Source organism: Gambusia affinis, linkage group LG12 (genome assembly GCF_019740435.1).
Source record: "Gambusia affinis linkage group LG12, SWU_Gaff_1.0, whole genome shotgun sequence".
NCBI classification, from domain to species: Eukaryota; Metazoa; Chordata; class Actinopteri; order Cyprinodontiformes; family Poeciliidae; genus Gambusia; species Gambusia affinis.
The window spans coordinates 10,194,142-10,211,800 of NC_057879.1; the positions used below are offsets into that span (position 1 = coordinate 10,194,142).

General features: G+C 37.8%; 1 protein-coding gene across 1 annotated transcript in view; it reads right to left on the reverse strand.

Annotated features, from left to right (window-relative positions):
• The window catches only part of clstn2a (calsyntenin 2a), a 157,203-nt gene that overhangs the window by 26,702 nt on the left and 112,842 nt on the right, over nt 1-17,659 (reverse strand). Inside the window, exons 6-9 of the mRNA XM_044134158.1 lie at nt 13,310-13,459; nt 10,564-10,749; nt 9,694-9,951; nt 8,998-9,119 (exon numbers count right to left, since the gene is read on the reverse strand). Coding sequence (XP_043990093.1) covers nt 8,998-9,119; nt 9,694-9,951; nt 10,564-10,749; nt 13,310-13,459 — 716 coding nt within the window. The remainder of the gene's footprint in view (nt 1-8,997; nt 9,120-9,693; nt 9,952-10,563; nt 10,750-13,309; nt 13,460-17,659) is intronic.

Below are 17,659 nucleotides of genomic sequence, written 5' to 3' on the forward strand. Positions count from 1 at the left end.
GACAAAATATTACTTGACCTAGATTTTAGCTCCAATACTCTTTAGGTGGAAGGCTTCCCATTATAGTTACTACAGCGTCATTTAGTTCTGTTAGCTATCAATATTGTTTTACTGATGTCAGAGTATGATAGCTATTTTCCCAATTTAGCTTAAGATAGATTATTTTAGAGAATGAATATCTTTGCCTGAGGGCATCGGTATCTGCTCGTCTTCTTCTCATCTGTCCTAGTCCATGCCCTACTGTCACATCTAATTTCCTCATTTTGTCCCTTCCTCTGTTATCCCCACCTTCACATCATCCCCTCCTGCCTCATTTCCTCTTATTGTATCTTTCCCTTTTAATCTTCTCTTTCTCTCTTCACAATTTTCACCTCTATCAACACCGATCCTCTCTTGTGCTGAAACAGCATTTTATGTGGGAGACAATTTGATTGTCATAGTGAAAAAGAGTGAAAAAAATACCTTGTCATACAAAAAATAAACTTTTATAATTTTATTTGAATTTTATTTTGTAAATTGAATTGTATACATTTATTTCTGCTTGTTTTGATAATCTCATGATCAAATAAAAAATTACCAAAAAGCTCAAAAAGGTAAAAACAGAAAATGTGAGGAAACAGTCTAAAAAAACCCAACCTCATTTACATTTTCTAAAATGTGATTCATGCCAGCTGCACAACAGAAAAATAAGGCGAAGACTTTGACCTCTTCAGCTTAATGTCCTACAATAAATTAAATGTTTGGGGTTTTTTTTGTAATGTTTAGGAATCCTCTTTTGTTATACAATCTTATTAAATTTTCTGCTTTTGCCCTCTGACAATGTTTCACTCCCAGAGAGTGAAACGACTCAAAGAAGCATCTGCACATTATTAAAGTTTCTTTCTCCAACCAGCATAAAAAGCGTCTATGTCTCCTGCTGAAATGAGGCTGATGGATTTAAAGGAAACGGACGGATGGCAGAGGCTGTCAGAGCATTAATATGTTGACGACAGGCCAGAAAGACACACCCAGCATGTACGGTAATCACACAATGAGTTTAAGTGCCTCCACTTTGACACACGAACACTGCCGCTATCCGTTGCCCTCAGGTCTGAACAAACACACACACACACACATTGGAAAATTATTTACATTTTGAAGGATAATAAGTACCTCAGGCAGACAGACGCCTGCTGAGTAGCTAAATACATCTGGAAAATAGTGACGACAAACCATATACAGAAAACCCCCAATGAAATGTAAAATCCATTTTGACGCTGTGTTGCCACAGATAAGTGAAAATACAAAGCCTTTCTTTCAAAAAGTATTCATGCACCATTAATGTTTCAGCAATTCTTCTGATTAAACTTACAAGTGTAAATGTTATTGTTTTTGTGTTAATAAAACACTGAAATGTGTTAAAAGCACTATGAAAAGAATGGGGTTGTGATGTCACAACTCAGCTTTTCTCCATTTTAGGGATTAAAAGGGGTGTTATAACTGTGTAGGACTATGGAAGATCCAGAATTTTATCAGATAAGGTCTAAAGTTTATGTGCACTGAGGTAAAGGCCCCAGTATTTACCAAAGGACATAGTTTTGATTTGAAACAATGGTTATTTTTTTCTGCTCTCCGTCTCATTTCCCTGCACAGAAGTGGGAAAAGGGCCACTGCTTATTCAGCACTGTTAACATGTAACATGTTGCAAAAAGACTGGAAATGAACTGAGCACTTTTAAGTCCAGACTGAGAGCACTAGAGATGAATTCTTTAAATTGTTATTGTTTTTAATAATAGCATTTTAATTTCAATTTTACTACTAATTAAAATACTGGACTCCCTTGCAAAAGAGGTTTTTAATATCAATGGGACTTTCCTGGTTAAATAAAGTAAAATAAGATTTGAAGGAAACACAGAAAATTCCTCATTTCAAATTTATTTAGAGAGTTTTTTGCCAGCATTTGAAACAGGCACTGGTAACCATCACAACGGTGCTTCAAAGTGATGGTGATAATAATTACATTCCTCCACAAAGCTGTGACCAATGCTAAGGCTTTAGCTATGTCCTCAAAGTGTTGAAACTCCATTAATATCACAAATATATGTGAAAGCTGTAGGAGACAGACAGTACAGGAGTTGACTGGAAGCTCATTTGGATCCAATTAAACGTCTTATTTTGCCATGATCACAGGCTGTAGTCTCTTACTGGGGATACATACAGCAGTCCTTCCCCGAGTTCTCTCTCCACGTTCTCTTTCTTCCGTTTTTCTGTCACTGTGTCTCTCTGATTACCATTTGCAAGAAAAAAATAAAAAATGAACTGTTCAGTGGAACAGACTGGAAGCCTCTAACAAGCCCAGAATGCAACACTGAATTTGTTTAGCTTTGCAAAACCGCTCAAGCTCAGTACAATCCAATAAGGAATGTCTGTGAACATCAATGTTCAAGTTTTCAATCGTATTTAAGTCTAGACTTTGTCTAGGCCATTCTAGCACATGAGTGTACTTTAATACAAATTATTCTTTTGCTGCAGTGGCTGTAAGTTACAATCATGCAACAAGTCTATGTTATTATCCAAATGCTAGAGGTGGTTAACCTGCTAGAGGTGGTTAACCTTAGAATGTACTGCCTTGTGCCTCATTGAAAACTTCACAGTTTCTTTCAACAAAATGTACTGAAAGGGTCTGACATATAGCCATTTGTTTCACACAATATTGCAATAACCCTCAGTAAATATCAAATTAGATAACAACAAAGGAAGCAGCTTCTCTCTTATATACTTAATTTAAATGCTTTTACTTAACTTTTAAAAACATTTGGTACAACCTAAACATCCTGATCCTTGATTAAAGAAAATATCTTTAAATTGATCAGAGGCATTTATTAGTCTCTGTTGAAGGAGATAAAAGCACATCCCTGTTTGCCTAAACACTAACACATCCTGATATCTATTGCAAACAGGGAGAGAATCTCTTCACTCACACAGCGTCACAACTGTCTGCAGCATCCAATTAATCTCCTGAGAAACAAAGCGAGGGCTTCTAATCAACACGAAGCAGGGAACAATCTACAGTACCACAGGCATGGTGTTAGCAAGCAGATAAGGCAGATAAAGCTAGATGCATTACTGACAAGCAGAAAAAGTGATGCTGGTTGACTCCTCACTGTGGCGCTGCCTCTAACCACAGACAGAGACGATTAATAGCAGGGGATTTTACAGAGTTTCTGATGGTGTTATGTTCTGTTATTGCATGAAAAGGACAGAAGGGGGAGCTCTGAATATGTATGTGACAAAAATATGCTGTATGTGGAGAAGAAGAGTAGAACGCGGGAGAGTAAAGAAAGAACTGAAGCTGAACTACGTCTGATGCTGCTTATTTCCTACCTTTTCAATATAGCAACACCACAACAGATGGGCACAAATGTTTTATCATGTCAGGCAGTCTGGATGTAAATACTGATCAAATCTGAAGTGAAATTTGTTTCTATAAATATATAGCTAGCTGGACTGACCTCTAAACTCTGACAAACTACAGGTTGGGCCATAAGTTTCCATACATAGAAAAAATAAACATTTTATGTTGGACAACCGTTTCCATTTTTGTGGGACTCTGTGTAATCGCTGCTCGACTTGGACCACTTTCTGGTTGATCTGTAACATTTCCAGTTTTCTGAAACTTGCAATTAATTTTTGCCACAGTGTCGAGTGTGACGCTCGTTCCACGTTTTCTATTAAAGTTTTGTGCAACCACGCGACTGCTTCCCGATCCAGGCATCAGTATAATTTCAATTCTTTGCTCTTTTGTCAAAAACATCTTCTTGGGTATCTAAAATATAAAAGAAACATACATTTTACATTCTCCTATGTATGGTAACGTATGGTCCAACCTGTACAATGCTGGTCACATTTATTAACCTTAATATTTTATTGTGGTAACATTGAAAAAATAAATCTATCCTCACTGGGATAAAAATCCCATGTTAAGAAACAATTGTTTTAATGAAATTACTGCTTCTACATTTATTTACCTACCTTACTGTCCTTTTCAATTTAAACCGTCCACCCAAATGGTTTGAATGATTTTTGAAATGAAATTAATTATCTTGGACTATGTCTGAGTATCGTCACATAAAGGGTTCAACATCACATGTTACTTCTGTTCTTGGCGTAAATATTTGTACACGTAGATGTTTTTAAATGAGAAATGTTGATTTATTGCAGCTTGTAGCCTGTTTTCTGAAGCATCGTCTGTGTGACTTGAGTCCATGTTTTCAACATGACTTGAATGATTTTCTGATTGGACAAATATCCTCAGGGCAACTGTAGTTGGCTGATAAACTCTCTAGGCTTCAGCAAAGTGGGTTCTGTGTACAAACAGCTGCGATTCGTCCTCCAGTTCATAATGAAGACTGAAAAAAGGGAGGCAGATAAGAATCATCGTCGTGCGTGCGCGCAGCCAAGCGAAATTCAAATAAGTCAGGGCCTGTGGACGCGTGCGTAAAGGTTTCTGTCAGAAGTGACATTCCTGCAGACTGCGGATCGATGTGGCAAATGGGAGCTTCTCTCTCCCTCCCTCGCTCTTTGCCAGCCTCCTTTCATCCCGCTCTACCCCACCTCTCCTGGGATGAGAATTGCAAAATCAATAGAGCTAAATGGAGTTGCCACGGAAGCCATTGAGTGTCCTTACTAAGTGCAGCAGCTATAAAACCCCTCACTCCGCTCTCCCCCTGTTTACCACTCTCCTCATTCAACAATCTCCACTGCTCCTGTCCTCATTATTCCACACAAAGAAATACAGCAGCTCTAATTCATAGGTCACCCCTTGAACTTCAGAAACTCAAGGATAATGATAAGCAGTAGCGGTAAATCGCTGGTGAGTCAGACACAGAATTGTCACGTAATAAAACATAAAAAGAAAGACATAAAGCTACAGCTCAGTACGTAAGTCACAACATTTAATACTTGCCTTCATTATTCTTTTATGTACTCAGTACAAGTCCCTGCAAATGGTAGTTAAGGGCTGAGTAGCTTTGTCTCTATGGGGAGTTGACAAAAAGGATTGATTCACCAGATTTGTCCTCAATCTTCAGAAGAAGAAAGTAAGTATAAAACCTGGACTAACACAGACCTTTTTATGTGTTTAAATGTATTAACAACCAATATTTAGACAACTTTTAGGACATTTAAGTAGACCAAAGAAACGGTTTTCACCAGAGATAGAAGGAGGGTTTTAAGGAGAAGTGACTGTGTTAAAGTCAATGATTCCATCCAACTGGTTTCCATGGATAGAAAACCTTTGCACCAATTGTAATAACCCACTTAAAGAGATTGGATCTGATTTTACCCAATCGCTATCGTTTGGCTCAATTTTGAAGAAAGCTACGATGTGAAGCTTTGCGGAAATGGCATGTAGAGTAAACAATCGTCCCCCACTGCGGAGAAAAGTGTGAATTACATCTTAAGTGAATGAATTTGTACTGGAAAAGAAAAAGGTTGCATGGCTGCTCGGTCTTATTTCCACTGACTCACAGAAATGGGCTAATTAGCACAAAAAATTAACTGGATTGTTTTATGTCAGTGACTGACAGCAGCTTGTTTCAAAACATATAAAATAATATCAAAAGTAACAAGCGAGACTTTTTTCTTTAATCTTTGCATGCAAAAAGTCTAACTTGCATATAATCTGTTGGTTTGGATTAGACTTCTTAGGACTTTCTGAAAGTCTCTTAGTTTTTATTTTTGTCTGGTTCGTCTTATCTTTTTACTCCAGTCTTTGCACCTGACTATAATTGTGTAGTTTGTGCCTAAACAATGAGGAAAGTGATTAGGTGGAGAACAAGGAGAAAAGTGTCAAGTCTACTAAAAAACAGTCAATGGGAGGGGGAAAAAAAATTTAAATTTGCGTTTGAAAAAACTGATCTAAGAGATGAATCATCCTTCAGTCGATCATCCTCTATTTGCCAGGTTTTCATATAACAGGAACATGGAATCACCTGGTTTCTGTTATGATATTTTATATTTGTCACTTTGTTAATAACTCTTGTGTTGGCCATGGGTTCAACTAAACAAACAGGAATGAACTCTGTCTTTGTGGAGAAGCTTTCTGCTGACACTACAAAGGCTAATCCCTTTTATCTGGTAGTGCATACAGACGTGGTCTTTCCAAAAGAAACACTTTTGTTTGAAAATGTTCCTGTTCTGGACTAAAAATACGAGAAAATTGTTTTCAATGTCAAAACAAAAACTTGCGTAGACTTTTAAAACTCTGTAAGGATGAACAGAAGCAAATTAAAAGGAAGTCTGAGTCCATAAAACTGGAGATTAAAACTGTTTATGATTAAAATATTTCAAGCACCAACCAGCGCTCTTGATCGTAGTAACTTGTCTCCAGATGAAGTTTCTGAACCCGGCACAATATTCAGCTAGACCATGAGCAAATGAAGACTCTGCTGTCTACACCCTACAGAGTTCTTACCCTTTGTGTTTGATGTGTGAAATGTAAAAAGTAAAAGTAGTAATACGAGAGAAAGCAAAGAAAAAGATTTACAGAACAAATGACAAAAGTAATAGAAAGGAGGAGAGGAGTCTGGAGGTTGTTTGCTCAGAAGACAGCGTTCGGCTGCTTGGATGGCATTTCTTTGTCACGTTCACCTCTAGAGGCTCCAGGGAAAAGAACAGCAGAATGAGAAAAACACTTTTTAATCTACCTTTGACCTAGATCAAACAAATGCCTGTTTGAATGGTACACAGGAGGGAAAAGGCATTTTGCTGAACCAGTGACCTGCAATAAACCTTTCTTGGTGAGAGCGAACAAACACTGCGACAGAATATACACTCTGCTGGTTAACTTCACATGAGAAATATGAATTTAGACCAAAATAAACAAAGAAAAATCACTCATAAAGGTGTTAATGCCCACTGATGCTTTTCTTGTTTTGTGAAATTGTAACCACATATTCAGTGTACTTTAATAGAGATTTTCAAAATTTGCTCTAAGTCTGAAAACTCTAAACAAGATCCAATGCTATTAACTCTCTTTAAAAGTAACCTAATTTATAAACAGAGTTAAACAGTGTAAAAATAAAAAATGTCAATCTAGGTTTATTATCTAACATTAATGAATAGAGAGCAAACAAGAAATCCAGTAGACAGTTCAGAGGTAAGATTGTGGAGAAGGTGAAAGCCGTGCTTGGTTTTATAACAATGTTGAAAGCTTTACACATTTCACAAATACCATTTAATCAGACATAAATATATATATATATATATATATAGGAAAGAGAATGGTGCAGCCACAAAACATGTCATCTACCGAAGCTGATAAAACAGGTAAGAGGAGCGTTAATCAGACAATCAACTCTGAAGAAGAGAGAAAGTTGTTATTGATTTGTGGAATCATTAACTTCACAAATCTGACCTTTATGAATGAGTGGGAAAAAATCTACAAGTGTCCAAATTAAACATTGTCACGAGCTCCATGGGGGACATGTTAGAGAAAGTGTGTCACTCAGATGAGACCGAAATGAAACTCTTTGGGACAAATTACACGTTCTAGAAAAGTTTCACCGTGCAACACTATGAAACACTCCTGCTGTGGGAAGGCCCTTTCTCAGCAGGCACAGAAAAGCTGGTCAAGGTTGATGGGAAGATATATATGGAGCTAAATATCCATGGGAAAAAAAACTGTTAACAAGTGCAAACAAATTGACACTGGGGTGGATGTTGACCTTCCTGCAGGATGATGATCCTACAGACACAACTATAATGTAAAACTTTAGATCAGCGGCCTTTTCTGCGTACAAAAGCTGTTGTCCACAAATCTCCATCTCATCTGACTAATCTCGAGGTATTATGCAAAGAAAAACTGTGAAAAAAACAAAAAAAACAACAGACATGCAAAACTGGAAGTAAAATGCCCTAAATGCATTGCAGCTACAAATCCATGAAACACTGTTCGAATTTTTATCGACAAGACAAACTTTGAAAACCATGGATTATTTTGCATCCACTCTACATTACGCATTTTGGTCTATCACATATAATCCTAATGAACTATACGCAAGTTTGTTTTTTGGAGCACATCAAAATTTGAAAAGGTTCAAGGAGCACACATACTTTTGCAAGCTGCTAATCAATAATCCAAGGAAACACTCTGGTCTGCACAACCTTATCACACAAACAGAAAAGCCAAACATATATTTCCTCCACCTGCATAATAAACATCCCGAGTGAAACCAAACAAATCAAGTTTTTAACAGTATTCAAGCAGTCATACTTAAGCAAAATAAGTCGTAGGAGTATACAATTACTGTACAGGAGACTTTATCAACTCTTTTAAATGTAAATTGTAGAGAATTTATCTGCTCAGTAATTTCTTGGATAGTTAAAAGCGACTCAAAAATACTTTAACGTCGGCAGCTCTGCCACGGCGCACCGTTCACTGCGGCGACGTGAAGAGACGAAGCCAAAGCAGACGGCAAGTCGGAGAATAAAACTCCAGGAAAACTGCCTGCATTGCAACTCCTTTCTTACGCAAGAGAGGCACGGTGCAACAATTGATGGTTTCTTTGTAACCTTCCATAGCAGGTGAGACAACATAATGTGATGCAATGTGCTTTCTCTTAAAACGGCTCTAAAGAACGGAAACCGAAAGCTTCACTGCACAGCGGTTCAAAAACGTTCCAGGTAAATGAAAGATAGCAGCGATCTGCTGCTGGGAGAGCCATTAACCAGAGCTAAATAGACTTTCCACTCGTGACGTGTGTAGGCGTGTGTTTGTGTGTTTTAACTTGTAGCTTAGGGGTGTCTGCTGCTCTCTTATCTCCAGCTGGGAGAGGAAGAAAGTGATGGAAGGCCTCTGGTAATTAGAGGGGAAAGCGTTTCCCTTCACTACACAAATAGCGATAGCCCTTCACTTGCTGAAGAAAATCACCCTTGGTTTGAGTTTGCACTCAGATGGGGCACAGACAAGCCTACACACACACGCGCGCCACCTCACACTTCTCACACCCTCCTCACCTGCTCCAGCTTCCAGTGGAACTCGGCGGGTCGGAAAGTGTCAATCTGCGTGAAATCTCTCCTGAGCAGGAACACCAGGCGGCAGTTGTGAACATACAGAGAGTAGTGGTGGCGGTTCATCTCTGCACGCACACAAAACACACGGGACACAATCACTATGTGCAAAGTAAACAGGGATGCACGCTCAGTTTCTGAATTTTCAAGAAAACAAGTCCTCCAAATGAATACTCAAGCTCTTTTTCACTTGAGGACTTCTTTACAGTAAAGCCTGTCTAAGAGATCATTAAACGCTTTCAGAAGTGGAGTTTATTTATCATAACTCCCCAGTGATTAGCCAATGCTTGTCCTTATATGTCAGGAAAAATAACCCACTTTTTATGATTAAAAAAAAACAAGCTTTGCTTTCAAACACCCATTTTTAAGCAAATAAGCCATCTGTTAGGAAATTCAGATGGTCTTCGTTGTCGAAATGTTTAATTATGTATTTTACGCTGAAGTAGGCAGAAAAGTTGTAGAGGACTTGTGCTTGTGCAACGCATTCAGAGCCTAATTGTTCAATCTTTTTATAAGGTATTTTATTTATGTTGGACGCCTCTAATAACAGAGAGGGGAAACATTGAGCTCTTTGGGGGGGAATAAATATTAATGTCATATCAAGCTTCAACACTTTAGCGTAATGTGAGAGGATTTCCCCACCTGTCTTGTCAGAGTTGCACAGTATGGTTTCCTTCTCAGCTCTGAGTCCCGGACTCGGCCCGTGTTTCATCCACGTTGCTATGGTGAACTGGTCTGTCAGGTTCTGGGGCACCACGTGAAACGGAACATTCGCAGCCTGGCGCCCGTCAAACCTGTAGATGAGGTCGCTCTCGCGTCCGCTGTCGGTGAGGAAAGGTGCGGTCCAGTTTGTGGAGGGGCCGGGGGCAGGAAGGAGGTCGGTGCTGCCTGAGGCTGCCCCTGGATGTGCCGGTCAGAAAACGTTGGCTATTATTCAGAGAAGCACTCAAAAAGTCTACGGTGTCCCTGCAGAAGCTGCAGAGATCTGTTGTTCAGGTGGGAGAATCTGTCTTAAGGACTAAAATAGGGGGGGAAAAATCAGCTCTTTTTGGAAGATTAGCAAGATGTTTGAATCCCTGAGAGAAAGCCCCTTCTGCTACTCACAGAAAATACAGTGAAGGTTTTGTTGGTTATGTGACAAATGTGAACAAGTTCATGAGGTACAAATACTTTCACAATGTGATTCTGGGTAAAAATGGATCAAATAAATGTCACATTTAATGAAAGTTTGAAATTAATTTGGGAAGTTTAATTATTTAAAATAAAAAAAATGCTCCTTTAAATAATGTGCAAGATTGAAGTACTATGATGGAAATTGGTCTATTACTCTACTGAGAAGGTTAAGATGTTAGGAGGTAATTTTATACCTGAATTAAAATTTTATGCAGTCTTAGTTCTTGGCTATCAAAAAGCTCAACTCTATTTAATTAGAACATTCTCACTTATTTCTTTACAACAATCCATCCTATCTACTCTTTTTTTTTCTTCCCTGGACTTTGTATTTTTCCTTACCACAAAGTTTCTGCAGAGACTTTTCAGAGTAGGTTTCACGGTCGCAGCCCTTTCCGATGTGATTTGTCTGCAGCTCCACCATGGCCTTCACACCTGACAGCGGACCGCCGCATGTTTCCAGGTGCATCTTGGGAAAGAGCTGCTTGCTTCCGGTCCCCGGCTCGTAGTCCACTCGCTTGTTCCAGCCTAAAAGTACGACGAAGATTTGAAAAGTTTGTACATATTTGGTTTTATGCACACAGCCTTCACCTTCGAAATGAACAGCTTGTTTCTTCTTGTTATTTGAAGAATTTTCAGGGGAAGATTTTTAATTATTATTTGCTCAAACTGAATGATGAAATGACTCAACTGCTAATAAGATTGCTGAGCAAAAAAGGGATGTAAAAGAAAGCTCCCTTGCTTTCTACTGCCAGCTGGACAGCCAGCTTTTTTTATCACCAAGCTGTTGAAGCTTTTATCCAGTGTGTACCAAAATGCCTCCATTGGGGCAGTGGAAGAGGCTCAACATGCTGATGTTGCTGTGTGCATGTCACATCGTCAATGATATCAAGTCTCCTGAGAAAATTACCGAGAGAAACAGATTGTGATTAGGACTGCAGCGAGAGGCGACGTGGATCTCATGTCAGTGTGAGGGAGACTTCATAAAAGTGCAGCTGCAGAAGCATTGCTGACCTTTGCACATGAGAAAATATGTTACAGAGAGGAGGAGAGCTTTAAATGCATTGTTGCTTTATGTTTTATTCATGGTTTTAAGCTAGTAGAGGTTAATGGTTTTACATTATGCTTTGCATGGGTTAATGATTTTGCTTTATAGCCACTTTTATGAGACCAAATTTGAAGAAATGCTGCAACATTTATAAGGATGTTAGCATAAAGGAAGGATTTTTAGTGTTAGGTGATGTTTCAAGTTAAATATTCTTAGATCTCAGAAAACCTGGAAAGAAATTACTTTGATTTATGCGGCTGCTTTCATTGGTTCCTCTGTAAAACTAGATTGACTTTAGACATTACTTTCTGACTATCTTTTTTCTACCGGTCTCTCTTAAACGATATGTTAACCTGCATGTTATTAAGGATCGGCACTTAAAACTAATTTATGTGCATCCATGAGTACGTACTCCTGTTTGGTCACATCTGTCTCATCCATAACTGCAGGCTAAAGATTTTTCCTAAAAAAATGATGCGTTTCATTTTGTATAGCACATAATTATGAGCTTCAGACAGTAGATAGACTCATCTAGACTGCTTTGAACCATAATAAAAGTTAATTACAGTAGACAGTGCTCTGCTGGCTTCCTTTTTATGCAGGAGGAAGAGTTATAGCACCTCTTCAAAACAATTCATGAGCTATAAATACAATCATAAACTTCAGTGTTTCGACAAAAAGTGGTGTACAATTGTGTAGTGGAAGTGAAACACTTTTGACATTGTTTTCCAAGGAAACAATCGGCAACATGCAACATTAATTAATGTGCATTCAGAACCTGAGTCAACATACTAAAGTTATGGCTGCAAGTCTTTAGCGTCTTGAGCAGCTTTGCAAGACTGAACATTTCCTCCAATTCAAGTCAAATAAATCAAATTTGATGGAGAGCATCTGAGAGCAGTCATTTCTAAATCTCCTGGCTCATTACAAAGGCCTGACTAAGACGTTTTGAAACCGTGTCGCGTCTATGTTTACTTGTATATCATAGTTATGTAGTACTTTATGTTGGTATCACATTAAACTGGACTTCAAGGTTGCGATGTTCAAAAGTTTAATAACATCTGCATGGTAGAAAACTCTACAACTCATTTTGAATAGTAAAGTTTGGAGTGTTGCCTGGATTAACAAAAATGGAAATTTAGAGAAATTACTTTTTTTTCTGATGCTCTTTTCTTTCCTCGTTGATTACAAACACCAAACTGATTAATTTCTCTTTTGCCTCACTTGCTGTTTGTTGTAAGCACTTTAAATAATTCACACAATAGAAATATAATCAAGACTGCTAATGTTTTTTCTTAATCAAATTATTTCAACAATTTGAACAGATAAATACAATAAAACTTGACTAAAAAATTGACATGTTTTGTTAGGTTGTGACTATTGGTTTGAAGGCATTGCTATTAACTTTGAGCTGTATCAAAGTCGCATCTTTGTAAGATGAAAAGATGAGGAAAATATCTCCACCCAGACTAGTTTTTCTTTCATCAAGGTTATAAAAATAGCCGTCACGCTCCCTCCATCACTGGAACTTTGTTTTCTTTTGTTTGTCTCTCTTGTAATCTGGTCATTTAACCTCTTCCTTCGCCTCCTTCTCTCTCTCTCTCCCTCTGTCTCTCTCTTTCTCTCTCATTCCTCCCTATCTTTCTCTGTCTCTCTCTTTCTCTCTCATTCCTTCATGATCTGGGTTCCTGAGCTGCTGTCAGAGCAGACAGGTGAAGCAGCAGGGGAGTTGGGCTGAACTGAATGCCAAGCTGTTGGCATGTTAAAGAAGAAGAAAAAAGGGCCGGTCTGGTCAGCTTTCCCTCCTGAGGTTTGTGTCAGGTCCTTTGATTTCCTTCAGAGACATTCAATATAAAATGAGAGAGAAGCTCCTGAACAAAGCAGTGTCTGCACATAAGACTGCTCTGAATTGCAATCTTCAACTTTGAATGCATCGGCTACATTTAGGTGAAAGCATTATATGAACACCAGTCGGTGAGTTTCTATTGAGTATTTCAAGGCAAGACATTGTGTGTGTGCAATTCAGTGGTTGTTTCTGACCTTGCCATCCAGGTTTGCAGACAGGCTTGACTTCAATGTGAACTGCCACATCCTCTTTTGCTTTTTTCTGACCGCAGTCAAAGGCAGACACCATAATCCTGTAGCTCTGCTGCTTTTCATAACTTAGTCGCTCTGTGTTTCTGATGTTACCTACAGGGGAAATGAAAACAAAGAGAAAGAAAAGGGGATTATTCCTCAGCTGAGGAAACTACAATTATATGCCGAGTTAAAAAAAACAACAAAACAAAACAAAAAATAAAAACAGGCAAAAGCAAACCGTAGAACTGAAAGGAAAATAACTTTTAGCCTGATGTCACAGTTGAGTGAACTTCTATTGCATTGAAAAATAAACAACCTTCCTGTGAAAATTTTGTATAAACTAGGATAGACAGATTGTCTTTTTCAGTCTGCATAAAAGCAACAAATGACTTTAGACCGATGTCATTAGTGCAGCCAAATGTTACTGAATTCAAAAGGCAGTGTAACTAAATATAAAATCTTTACACATTCATGCTTATGTGGCCATATTTTTAAACCCCACAGGAAGCTTAAATGTTTCCCTCCTTCTCTGAGAACGTTCCCCATTTTCATTCCTGTTTGTGGAAAAGTTGAGATTTAATATTAACACATGCAGCATCATATTTCACCGTTTCATGGTTTTGTTCATATTCTTTAGCTAAAAGTTTATTTACACAATTAATAGATTCTAAAGGTTTTATGTAATAGTTTCATTTGTGGAATTTAATTACAAGAATGACTGAACAAATAAATGGAAAGGAATATCTGTACCTTTTTTCTTTGTGCGTCAGTGACATAGAGAGATATGCGATTTAAAACTGTTTTCTGGCCCTTTCTGATCTCCACTTTTATACTCTCAAAATCAAAGATATAGCAGCTTAAATAACTGTATTAAATAATAAAACAGCTCTTGAGTGTAAAGGTGTGGTTCCACTGCAGGAAACCTTTCCAGGAACCCAGGAAACATTCCTGAGGGGAAATCAAATTTTTGGATTATTTCTAAACTAAATGCACAGCCTTGTAGTAGGAGGATGCAAAATATTTCTTACTGGTTCGAGATTCTCATCATTCTCATCATTATATTCCAGTTTATATTTTTTATTGCTTATTAGGATTTTTGTAAATATATAAATGCAGCCACTGATGCTCCTTTTTAAAATTGTTTGCATTTGAATGCATTGATAAAATCCACCAACTTCAGTGAAAATATCGAATTAAAGTAAGCACAGACTCTCACCATCAGTGTCTCAACGGAGACGAATAAAGAGATTCTCATTAAAGCTTCTTAAAGATAATGTGGACTGCTAATGTCACAATTATTTTAAAGTGTTTGTTTTCTGGAAAACAGATTCAAGAAATCACAAATGTCCAGGATTGTTGATCATTCAGAGATACTGAGTTGAAGCACTGCTGCACGTCTTTGTTTTTACCGTTTCAATCACACACATCTCACAGGCTTTAATTAGTAAAGATTAGCAGATTGTTACAAACTTCCTCTGAGCGAGAAAGGATTTTTAATGCTGTTTCAAAGCTTAATTGCCGTGAAGCTGTCATAAACTGTCTTTAGATGTTGCCTTTCCAATCAGATCTCTCCTTATCTTTCCTTTGATTTTCCTGCACAAAATGTCAAGATGGGCGTAGTTAATTTGAGAATCAATCCAAGTACAGATTTCCACACAGTTTGGAGTGGCAATCTGTGGCTTTTAAACCATAATCACCATGAGACAATCTGAAATTGATGCTGCTTTGGTCTGATTTCACAGCCTTTAAAGCCACTCTGTCAGAGGATATAACCTAAGAAAGTGGCCTGGTCGTGATCTCTACTGTTGAAACGCACACAACAAGTGACTGAGGTTGATAGAAAGGTTGCAGGAGTTAAGTTTGGGCAAAATCTTTCAGAAGCCAATAGTAAAAATGTTCTGTAAATGGCTGCTTAGATAAATACTATTCAAAATACACCTAGAATGTTAACCATGAATGTTAAAATAATAGTTGTTTAGACATACTACAAATAAAAAAATGAGAATCACAAGAATAAACATACTCTGCTACTGGCTATTTGTTTTCTTCACTATTCATTTCTAGGATATGTCATGCATTTTAGCTTTTATTTTTTAAATATCTACATTTTTAATCCTTTTACTTATTTTCCAGGGATTCTATGAAGCCAGATTGACTTAAACTCAGATATCACTTTTTGGTTTTCTTGCAAATCCAGGACATGTTTAGTTAAGTTTTTTTTGTTTGTTTGTTTGTTGTTGTTTTTTTTAGCAACACTTAAAATATCATTGCTGTCTCTGTCTAAAGGCTTGATGGTACAAAACCCCTTGACTTTGCTTTGGTAAAGAGGAATGAAGGAAGCGAGTGAGATCCAGTCGGCTCAAAGAACATCAGAATGTAAAAGAAAGATAAGCTGACATGACAGAAGAAGACAAGTGAGGAATCAAAGTCAGACAGGGAAAATCTCTCACCCTGACAGTCTGAAAACCAAATAAAATAGAAACATACCAACAATGTTTCTGCCACTTAACAACAGGTGGAACAAACTAATTGTACAAATGGTAACTGCTTCTAAGTGCTATTACAGTTTTAGAGTTATTTATTGTATTTTATTTAATGTATAAGGCTGTAAGCTGCTGGGCTGATGTTAACCGCCATCTTGATTTTCTCTTTTCTTAGAAGAAATACAGTAAAGCTGAATGTGTTTGTGGTGAAGTCGACCTATTTGACCTGAGACGAACATAGAAGTGTTACAGCATGAATATGATATTTATCATATTTTGGGCTTTTTAATAGCAGGACAGTGCTGAAAAAGAGCAATGTTGGAGTTTTGAGTTAGGGTTAAGCGTCTTGGCTGTCGTAATGTTTACATTAGGTGGTTATTTGCAGAGAAGCTGGCGATTAGTTATTGATAAAATGGAGGTTTGAGGTTGAGTGCTACAAGTGTGAAACAGATACTGAATAAAATCATGTATTTCTAGGAGTTTTACAGTATTTTTAGCAACTGATATGAAAGTAAAACATTGTAAGAACCGGTCTTAATTTTCTACTGTGACGAGAGACACTTTGCAGCAGGAGTCTCAAACTCCAGTCCTCGAGGGCCGCAGTCCTGCAACTTTTAGATGTGTCTCTGCTGCACCACACCTGAATAGAATAATTAAGGCTCTGGAGAACTGGTCTACACAAGGTGGAGGTAATTAAGCCATTTGATTCCAGTGTTTTGTACCTGTGGCACATCTAAAAACTGCAGGACTGCGGCCCTCGAGGACTGGACTTTGAGACCCCTGCTCTACAGGCTTTATTCTCATGCAAGAACACCTAGAGTGGCAAAATGTCTAAAACAGCTTCCATTTTCTAAAAACTATCTCCTTATATCACCATCAATGCAAACTTAACTACAGTCTAAAGGTTAATAAAATAGTATTCACTTAAAAAGGTCTGTTTTGGTCTTGGTCCTAGCACCCTAGCATTAGCTTCCAGGATTAAGTACCATACAGGTCTAGTCTTGCCCATTTATAACATCTTTAAAAAAGATATAAACCTTTAAGGACTATTTTTTAAATCATCAGAGTATCCCTGATTCATTTTCAATTGACTCTCTATTCTTCAATAAAATGAACTCCACATCCAACATTAAGTATTTGCTGCAGAGGAGTTCAATTACTTTTTCTACTTTGTGCTCCCTTCCACATCACAAAGTTCTACAGAGAAAATCTAACCAATAACCTGCAGCTTACCCTGCCCTCCACGCAGTATTATTGAGCGTGCGAGGAGAGTAAGTCAGACTGGTGTCAAATACACAGAAAAAAAAAATAATACTTGGAGATTAAAATCACAAAGCAATAAGACAAAAAATATTAATAAAAGCATGAACCACCCAGAGAGAGGTGAGTAACTGTAGAGAAAGTTCATGTTTCTGTCTGACTGAACAGCAAGTACACACACACAAACACACACACACGCACGCACACACACGCACGCATGCACACGCCCACACACACACCGTCTGCCTTCAGCTTGCATTACACTCCACTCAGATCACGCCGGGCTAGAGGCAGTCTAACTCCCAAAGTGAAATTTTATACAGACAGATGTGGTTTAAATAGTGCATTCAACAGAAATACAATACAACCATTTAAGCAGAGAGGACAGATGGGAAGAAATAAGTTAGCAAATGATTAAGAAAAACAGAAACAAGCTTTAGTTTTCTGATAAATACTGTAAATGCTCGGCTACTTCTGAACCATGGAGCGATAAAATGCTAACATATTTTGCACATTTTTACATTGTGAGAAATTCCTTTTTTCATTTCAAACCCACTTTAATAGTATA